Source organism: Cajanus cajan, chromosome 3, assembly GCF_000230855.2.
Source record: "Cajanus cajan strain Asha chromosome 3, NIPB_CcT2T_4, whole genome shotgun sequence".
Classification (NCBI taxonomy): domain Eukaryota; kingdom Viridiplantae; phylum Streptophyta; class Magnoliopsida; order Fabales; family Fabaceae; genus Cajanus; species Cajanus cajan.
Genome location: NC_138519.1, coordinates 69,771,921 through 69,782,678, shown reverse-complemented (window position 1 = coordinate 69,782,678; position 10,758 = coordinate 69,771,921). Strand labels below are relative to the sequence as shown.

At 28.2% G+C, this 10,758-nt stretch overlaps 1 protein-coding gene across 1 annotated transcript; it reads right to left on the bottom strand.

Annotated features, from left to right (window-relative positions):
• Positions 1-1,691: 1,691 nt before the first annotated feature.
• LOC109790919 (ethylene-responsive transcription factor 4) lies at positions 1,692-2,024 on the bottom strand. The gene has a single exon (XM_020350165.1). It carries the CDS (start codon positions 2,022-2,024, stop codon positions 1,692-1,694), a length of 333 nt encoding a protein of 110 aa, XP_020205754.1.
• Positions 2,025-10,758: the final 8,734 nt, after the last annotated feature.

The window sequence follows — 10,758 nt, the reverse complement described above, 5'->3', positions numbered from 1 at the left end:
TACATGCTTAAGGAGACTCAAGCTAGACAAACTGATCAGTTGTATAAAGTGACATGAAAGGATTCTTGCTTCCTATGGAAAGTTGAGAGGAAAGCTCTTGTGAGGAGTAATTTTAGATAGAGTAATTAAATTATATTAACACCCTTGAGTATTATAAAAAATATATATATTTAATTACCAAAAATTAAGCTGTAATTTTATTTAAAAAATAGGTTTTAATAAAATGAAGATGGAAATCAAATCTGTTGGGATTCATCCCAAGTCCTACATCTGTAAAATGAAGGAACATTGGCTAGTTTATAAGGGTGTCCACCATTCCATATAGTATGAGGCCTTTTGGGAAGGAGCCCAAAAACAAAACCGTGCGGGCCTAGCCCAAAGCGGACAATATCATACTATGGTGGAGCAACAGGTGGACTATCGTGGTATTAGAACCAACGGTTCGTCTGGGTTTGATGCGGGAAGACCCTCAGTGTTGTGCCTCGCGATGGAGATCCGAACTTGGTGCCTTGTGTCGAAAGTCTTCTTGATATTGTGGTGTTCAGGCGGCGTGTCCCGTAGAGTTAACGACGGTACAAGATGGTGACTGATTATCGCTTGAGGGGAGGAGGTCACGAGACATGTGGTCCTTGGTCTGAGGGGAGGTTTGTTGGGATTCATCCCAAGTCCCACATCTGTAAAATGAAGGAACATTGGCTAGTTTATAAGGGTGTCCACCATTCCATATAGTATGAGGCCTTTTGGGAAGGAGCCCAAAAACAAAACCGTGCGGGCCTAGCCCAAAGCGGACAATATCATACTATGGTGGAGCAACAGGTGGACTATCGGGCCCAACAAAATCTATATATAATCTTATGTTCATGACAAAAAAATTATCTAGAATATTAATTAAGTATATAGTACGTGACAAACCATTTTGTAAGAGAAAAATTTGGGCTTGTTCATTTGATCTTTTTTTTTTTTAGTGTTAATTTATCCACATACATATCTACGGGGGTCTGTAATGTTTTTGAACTCTCATAGTGGAATCAGATCGGCAATTTTCATCATGTTGTGGATTAATGAAAATTCCATTTTAAAAATGACATACATTGGGATAAATTACAGGTTATGGTTTTGTTTGGTGGCACTCTGATGTATTTTTAGTGTGATTATGTAGCTAATGAAAGGAATTAAAGTTGGTGTTACATTTGACATGGCATACGAACATGTTACGAAGAACGGAGTTAATTAATTGTGAATTCGTGATCATCAACACTAAAGTCCAATGTCATTCAATCGGAGTTAAGATGCTCTCTTTCTTTCATCATTAAGATTTTAAATAAATAAATGAAATGGCACTCAATCCACCTGCTGATAACCAGTACCATCCCTGTTCCTCGAATTTTCAGTTACTTATTTTATTCCCAAACATGCTTTTGGATTTAGTATCCAACATGAAAACAATATTATTTCATTAATTAAGAATTAAAATTTAAACTATCATAGACTGAATCAATCTTAATTATTAGGACAAAAATCAATCTGCTGAGTCTACAACACTAGTGCCACCTCATTGAACTATCATAGAGTGAAACAGCATGACTAATTTTGAGCAAGATAATCATAAGTCACAGAATAACCCATTGAACAAGAAACATAAAAAGTGAAGCAAAGCACATAATTAAAACCGAAATAACATAAGTCCCGATTCAAGGAATTTCTTGGGCAGGATATTGGTTAAGATCCAAATCAAGTATAAGTGTTTGTTTAGAGTGGGTTTGGTGATGAGTTGTTGAGCAGGTGAGAAGGTGCGAGGGAGGGATTGGGAAGTTTGTTTTGGCCTTGTCAGGTCCACGAATCTGAATGGCGGCAACATCGTATGCTTTGGCAGCATCTATGGCAGAGTTAAAGGTTCCGAGCCACACACACTTTTTCTTGAAGGGGTCTCTAATCTCAGCCACATACTTCCCCCATTGTCTTCTCCTCACTCCTCGATAAGGCACTTTCTCCACATGAACCTTCTTGCTCTCACTTGGGGCCATTATCCCTAACCACACTCTCTCTATAGTAAGAAACAATCAGAAAATGAATGTGCCAAAGGCTAAACAGGATCATCTTTTATAGAGACTCAATCATGTGTAATTCTGTAAGTTATCACCCATCCATCAATCAAATAATTTTATGTGTACAACAAAAATTATACTACAATATATATAATATATTTTGTCTCTATATTTCTCTCCATCACTTCATTTATTAAATGAAGTGATATTATTAATGATAAAAAAAGTTTAATACAAAAATAATGTTATATCATTTTTTATATACATCAATGTGTGAAATTTGATTGATTTAATAATAAAATATAAAATTCTCCTATTCACCACGAATTAGCTAACAATACATTTCTTGTGATACACTCTTTTTTAATTGTTAAAGTTTACTAAAAATTACAACAACAAAAAAATCATGATAGATTTAAATAAATGAGGAATTCACCAAATTTTGTAATTTCTACTAAATTTTAACTAAATATGCCAGAGAGTAGTCACTAGCATTCGTTTTAAAATAGTGTCTTATTAGTAATTATTTAATAATGATATATCTTTTTATGGGGTTTTTTTATTATAATTTCGTAATAAAAATATTTAAAAAAATTATAATTTTTTTAATTAAGTCTATGGAATAAATGTCTTTATTGTATATTTGAATGTAAGAAAAAAATTATGATAGTTAAAAAGATATTAAATAAAAAAATGAGTAAATATTTAAATTTCTCTGAATTGACTACCGAAATAAAATAAGAGGAAGTAGAAACTAACCGAAAGTTGAATTCTCTATTAAATACACAAGTGAGAAAGAAAATTAAAAAAAAAGTTATTAATAACTTATTTAATCGTTGATAAAATGAAAAGGATTAATGGGCCTCATCCTAAATAAATAAATAAATATATATATATATATATATATATAAATAAACGAGTAAAATTTTTAAAAAAATTATTTTTTTTCTTGACAATTGAGTTTATATACAATAATTGCAATAATTTTAGTGCCTTGCTATACGCTGATTTTCTTTGAATAATAAGACTTATTATATTTTTATTCATAAAAGAAATTAGAATGATAACAATAAAATTTAAATTTTTTTAGGTTCGTTCCTGGAGTATCCACCGCCGACAGCAGTGACTAATCTCCTCGCTACGTTGGAGGCACCTCAAAGGGTGGGATAGCTGGCCCCAAGATTTAATGCGGCTGCATACACATTTAAATTTAAAATCATACGTATATTATTACAAATTTATTTCTTTTCTACATTATTAAAAACATTAAATAATTTAAAATGTATAAGATATTAAATGTTTTTTTTGTTTATTAACTTTTACACTAAGAGTTAAATACATTAATTAAACAAAACGTTTTCTTTATAAAATTTGACTTTAGAACAGTTATTTTGAAAATTAAATATTTTGATTTAATAAAAAATACTAAAAAATTGACTTGTAATAAAAGATAAAATTTTCCACTAAAAAATAACTATTTTTAGTCTTTGTAATTTTAAAAAAATTTATTTTAATCTTTGTACTCAAATTTTGATAGAGAATCCATAAAATATTATCGTATAAAATTTATTTACTAGTGTCGTTATTAGAGAACATATCAAACCTAAGTGATGTTGCATATTTGTTTCAATATATCATTTTCATATATGTTATTGGTAATCTAAAATATTAAAATAATTTTTTTTAAATTATAGGCACTAAAAATAATAATTTTAAATTTAAGAGGATAAAAATAAATTTTTCCTAAATTTGAGAGACTAACAAAATATTTGAGTGATATTTACTTTATATTGATTCACAGACAATCTATTTATACACCATGTCTTATACAACAACAAAAAAAAAATTTACTTACAAATATTTTAATTTTTTCTTGAGAGACAAATATTTTAATTTTACGTGCATTAAATAATATTTATAAGTAAAAATAATTATTTATTTTTCGCAACACGTCTATAATGACAAAACATTTGCATATATAGGTCGTTATCATGAGTCGGTAAACTAGAATTTATTTCAACACTAAGTTATTGAAAGGTATAGGAGTTATAAGTTTTAATTACATTGGGCATAAGTTAAATTACTCTTACATCATTTAATGTCTTTAATTATAGTCGAAAGTTTTATTTCAAAAGTCAACATTCCATTAAAAGTTCTTAATTAATATGTAGGTCTATTTATAAAATCGTATTATAATAAATATTCTTAAACTTTAAATTTTATAATCCTTTTTACTAAAAATATATAATATAATAATTATTTTTTAAAAAATATTATGAATGGTATAAATGAAAAGAAATATTCTGTCAATTCTCTATTATAAGTAAAAAAATTAATTCTACGCATACTAAGAAAGTTAGTTATTTGTATTAAATTTTATTATTCTCATAATATTTATTTTAAATTGTCGTTGTTATAATGCTAAAATAAATAACACAACTAAAATATTATGCATTAAAAGAAATATAATTTGGAGAGAGTAATTTTAAATGGGACAAAAGTGTAATTAAAATTTGATTATATTTAAGAAAACAAACGTGCGTGTTTTTTGTGCTTATAATAAAAAATATTGGGAGTAATTAATACTATATTAAAAAACTAATATAACACGATACTTATTTTTCTTCAACACAACACTTATTATAAGGCGAATGAAGAATGAAGTGTATTTTTTAAACCAATTTATTGATATAAAGTATCAATTGGTTTCACTGATAATTATTTTCCGTCAGAGAACCTAACTAAACAATTTTAGTGAGGTCTCCCCTCTTAATTATGTATTTTTCATATGCATGAATCGAATCTAATATCCTACTTAAAGAAATCAAATTTAATATAATATTATTTGGACTAACAATTATCGATATACAAAATCTTATTTTAAGTTAAATTATGCATTTTTCATTTTCTCTTATATATATATATATATATATATATATATATATATATATATATATATATATATATATATATATATATATAATCAAATCAAAAGATCAATAAATCAAATCAAAATAAAATTATTAAAGAGTTTAATTTCTATATATTATCTATATAAAAAAAAGTTAACATTGACATAATCAATAAAAAATACATTAGGTATGAGTTTATAATTGAAATATTATTTAAATATATTCTTGTTCCTCAAATTTAGAGTAAATTTATTTTTGGTCCCTCAAATTTAAAATTGTTATTTTTATTTTTTATAATTTTAAAAAAAATTATTTTAATCTTTAAAATCACTTATAATATACCTGAAATTGATTTATTGAACAATTATACAGTATTAATTAGGTTTAAAATGATGTTTTTACTAATAGAGACATCGGTACATAAGTTTTATGTGACTACTTTGACATATTTCTAAATAAAATTTAAATATAAAGATTAAAATAAAAAAAATTTAAAATTATAAAGACTAAAAAGATTAATTTTAAATTTTAAAGTCTAAAAATAAATTTATATTAAATTTGAGAAATTAAAAATATATTTAAACTTTAAAATAATATAAAATAATTTTAACTTAATAAATTGTTCCGGAAATAAAATGGTTGTTAAGTTAATGGGTTTCCCGTAAACAAAAGGCTTTTAAGAAAAATTAAATATGTCTTTAATTAATGAAAACTGATTTTAAAGTTGTTGAGTTTTTACCTCGTGTGTTATATATATAAAATTTGAAATATAAATATTTATAATATAAAAATAAATACATTATTTAATTAAAATTTAATATATCATTTGTGTAATGACCCACCATGGTCGTTATACTACAAAACAACACCACACATCACTAAAATATATACTAAAATAGTATAATAAGAAAATATATACATTTATCCAACCATAAAAGGCTCAACATGCCAAATATATATATATATAATGCCAACAAAATGCTACTCCAAGGTAGCCTACAAAAAAAAATCATCTACTCAAGCTCCTACCACCAAGTGGCATCCAACAGCTCACAATAACCTATCCCTGCCCTGCTCTCATACATAGTATGATCATCGCAGTCCACACCACATGGAAACATGCAAGGGTAAGCTAGTGAAAAGAATCAACATATATTTTAAATAAGCAACTTTCAACATAATAACACTATCATCATTCTCAACAGGGTCAACATACAACACATGACAACACACAACTCAATCACAGCTTCACAACACAACAACATATATACAACTCATATCAACATCAATTCAACTCATCAACAACAATTCAACTCATCAACAACTTATGCGTCGTCACGCATTTACAACTCAAAGATATCCTACAACATTAGGTCCTACCGAACCAACAACACAGAACCTTTTTGAGCTTGCTAGGTAAAAATTTGGATATCACTCCACAACATAAAAACGGTTTCTCAGACTTTGCCACTTAAACAATAAAGTATAGTACTATGTCAGGATAGGATAACTAGGTTTAGGCCTACCACGGCATTAGCTAGCTCAACTAAGCCACCTATGGGATTAGCCTACTGACTATCCTCCAAATACTACAACCCTCCAATACTCGGTTAGGAACTAAGTTCCCGACTTTGTACTTTACTTGAATTGGTCGCTTGTAATTGGTATAGCTCGACCTGGCCCCTATACCATGGTCGCTTTGTACACGTGTGTCTCGACCTTGCCCACACACGAGACCAACTAAGTCCTAGAAGAGAACAACACATCATCCACTCCAAGGGACAACTTTCCAAGGAGGGTTTTTCAACAAATTGGGCTTTCAGAGCACCACAACTATCTCAATCCACACAATGGGATGAGCAACTTCGAAAACATCTCCTCTAATCTTAGTGATCAACAACTCATCATCACAGCACGATCAACACAGTTTTCAACTCATCATCTCAATTAACTTTCAACTTGAACAACATAGTCAACTCACAACTTGAACAACACAGTCAACTCACAACTTTAACAACACAATTTATCAGCACAACAACTCATCAATACTATTTAACAACACGTTTTAACAACATAACAACTCATTTCAACTTTAAACAACACAATTATCATCTCATCAGGTCCATTATCAGCTCATTTCAACTTTAAACAACATAGTCAGCTCAACATCTCAATAACTCAATTCACAATTTACAAGTCAACCATCACAAATTAATATCTTTTCAACACATAGTACAACATACAACTCTCATCTAACAACTTAGCAACACAGTATACTAATAACTTTTGTATCGTCTTAATACATCTACACACTTCACATTATGCTTCTCACAACTCACAATGTTATCATCATGTACTTCACAACTATCAACTATATCATCTCATCATATTTCACAAAATATAATTAGTCAACACATAACATAAAACAACTTTAACCACTTAATTTCAACATGCTTCAACAATATCATTTGTTCAACATATAATAAATCAACACACAAGTTGTAAAAAACTTCACAACATAAAACATATTCAACACATAATAAAACTCACCCATCATGTTTACAACTCATCAATCATGAATTAACCTACGCACCCAAAACAACCTTCAATTTAACCAAATCACTCCTTGTGAAATGAAAACCTTCACATAAAATAGCGTATCGGGAGTTATACTACTCCTTTCATGCTCATCCTTATCTCATATAAAATATAATAAGATTTCCTACAACTCTTATGAATACATAAAGTCCTAATTCCATCATATACTTTGTCAAAACTTACAAAAACCGAAACAACTATAACAAATGTTGACAGCTTGACTCATGTTCACTAAAACAGTCATATATGGAGTTCTAGACCTCCTTTTTGGGTGATTCCAACGCCATTGGAAAGTTAAGATCCAAGGCTACAATTTTTATGAAGACCATAAAATCAAACTATGAAAGTAAAAAAGCTCTCAGATCCCCAAAAGCGCTCAGTGCTTTACCTCCAGGAATTCTCCCCTGGCTCGTGGCCCTCAAAGGGCTAAGCCTCAGTCGTTCACCAAGCGCTCAGCCGTTTCCAATGGCTCAGTCCTTTACTTCCAGTGGATGCTCTTCTACACGCAGCCCCCAAAGGGCTCAGCCCTTTTAAAGGGCTCAGCCGCTTATGACAGAACCCCCCCCTTGTTCTTCACCATTTTTGAACGAAAACCTGCAATCAGAAAAGTCCCAACACATGCAACCACCTCCAAACACTTACCACTGTATCAAACAACTAAAAGCAGCTCAGAACAACAACATGCAACTATAGTATCATCACAAATCATCAAAAACACCACATGCAAACCCACTAGCTTCCCTTACCTTAGAGGAGAAAATCTGAGCTTCGGGGAAGAGAAAGAAGAAGATGAAGAGGAGTATCCGTGCTCCCAGCTAGAAATTCATGCCTCTACCCAACATAGAGGTTCATGGTGGCGGAGCTACCGAAGAGGCTGCAGTTTCTGGCATAAAGACGGTGGCCCTCAAGAGCCTCGCAATGGTGTTCCTCTACCATCCGCGGTTGCGATTTCTCTTTCTTCGTGGTGAATTCTCTGAACCTTGTTGAGGTTGGAAAGGGGAAAGAGTGGATAATAAGAATTAACGGAGAAGGATTAAGTGTGTGAGAGAGAAAATGAGAATGGTGAGGAAAAGGGGAGAAGAAGATTGCTCTACACTGCGGGTCTTACAATTTGCTTCATAAATATTTTTGAAATTTTTTAATTGAGTTTTAAATTAATATATATATATATATATATATATATATAATTTAATCTTTCATCTTTTATAATTTAGTTTTTAGGATTAGAGATTTTTTTTATAAATTATGAATTTGATTTGATGTAGTATTTCTATTTTCTTGTACTCAGACAATTATATTAAATTAATATTTATTATCATCATTCATGTGTATTAGGTTTTAAATTCTAATGATTAAAATCTTCTACTATTTTAAAATCGTTACAATTAAAGAGATAATGAAAAATTTTATAGGTAGATTACAATTCACTAAATATGTATGATGATATATAAAATAATAATCAAGTTCTAAGGACTTATAAGTTAAAAATAAATAAATAAATAAATAAAAGATGAATGACTCGATTTCAAATTTTTTAGTTTAGAGACCAAATTAAAAATTTCTAAAATGTTCATAGAGCAAATAATATATGAAATTTTTAATCGAAAATAACATGTTTTCTTACATTAAAGAAATAACAATATGAACAAATCTAAAATAAATATACAATAATTTTCATTCAATTTACTTTTATATTATCATGTGTTATAAAATATTATAAAAATATTTTTAAGAACCAAAGTAATGCATCTTGAAATTAGAAGAACAAAAATAAGACAAAAATAAATTAAGAGACTAAAACCAAACAAAATCTTTTAGAGGTATCAAACACATATATTACCCTTTTATAAATATAATACATAAACGTATCACTTTGCATTCAAATATAAAAAATACATAAAAATGATAATTTTAATTTATTTTAAAAATAATGTAAAATAATTTTAAAAAAATACAACACAATTATATAATTAAAAAAAATGAGTTCCTCTTAATGATGAGCCCTCAGCGATTGCATTTGCAAACAATGCCCGAGCCGATTTGCCTATATTAGTATATATCTTGAAAAAAGCCTTTTAGGTTAATCCTAATTTGCTTATAAATTTATTTAATTAACACTTATGTCAATATGTTTTGTAATTAACAATTTTGGGCAGAACATGTTTCACAACTGCACAAAAGTAGCGTGGAGAACTAGCCAGAATTGTGCCTACCATCTAATTAGTAATATCTATATAAAGACAAAATTTAGAAATTGTCATTTATAGAAGTGGTCATAATCGGTTCAATATAAATAAAAATTGAATCAAAAAAATTGAAAATAAAATAAAAAATTGATTTATTTTTTAATTGAATTAGATCAATTTTTGACTTCAATAAAAAAAACAATCCAATTCAAACGAAATCAAATATTTTTTTATAATCAAATATATATTATTAATAATTTATTATTAAAATTAAATGATCACCTATACTTAAAATAATGTTTTTCACTTTTATCTTTATTGTTTTAATCAGTTAAAATGACAATCTAATATTTACATTTATTACGTATCAACTTAAACTATTGTTTATTGTCCACTATTCTGTCATAAATATTAAAATAAATCTCCATTTTTTTCTCTTTAGATAAAAAAATTATTTGATTAGTCAATGCAAAATATTTCTAATTTGAAATGGTATTCATGGTAAACAGAATATATTTATTATTGAGGTACTACAAAATTAAAACCCTTGGTTGCTACTTGTTTTTATTTTAGCGATTTCGTAATTATTATTATTAATTTATTTAATCATAAAAATATTATAGTTATGTTTAAAAAATTGAAAATCAATCCAATCTTAATCGAAATATATTTAAATTGTACCATTTGATTTTTAAACTTTGATTTAATTATCAAGAAATAAAATCAAAGAAATTCAATAAAGTAACTTCTATTTTCAAAATTGATTCAACCCAAATTGTAAACACCCTTAATCCTTTATTCGTTTCCATTAGAGATGAAAAATAAAAACTTTTTTTATTTAGAGACTCGCGTCTCAAAATAGGTTAAGTATAAAAAGAAGGATTCTAGAGACAGAATTTTTCCGTGTCTACCAAAAACATCCGTCTCTCGTATCATTTAAATTTTTAAAATTCTTATATTTTATAAATGAAAAATAATTCGTCTCTAAGTCCTTATAACAATATTTTATTATTATGT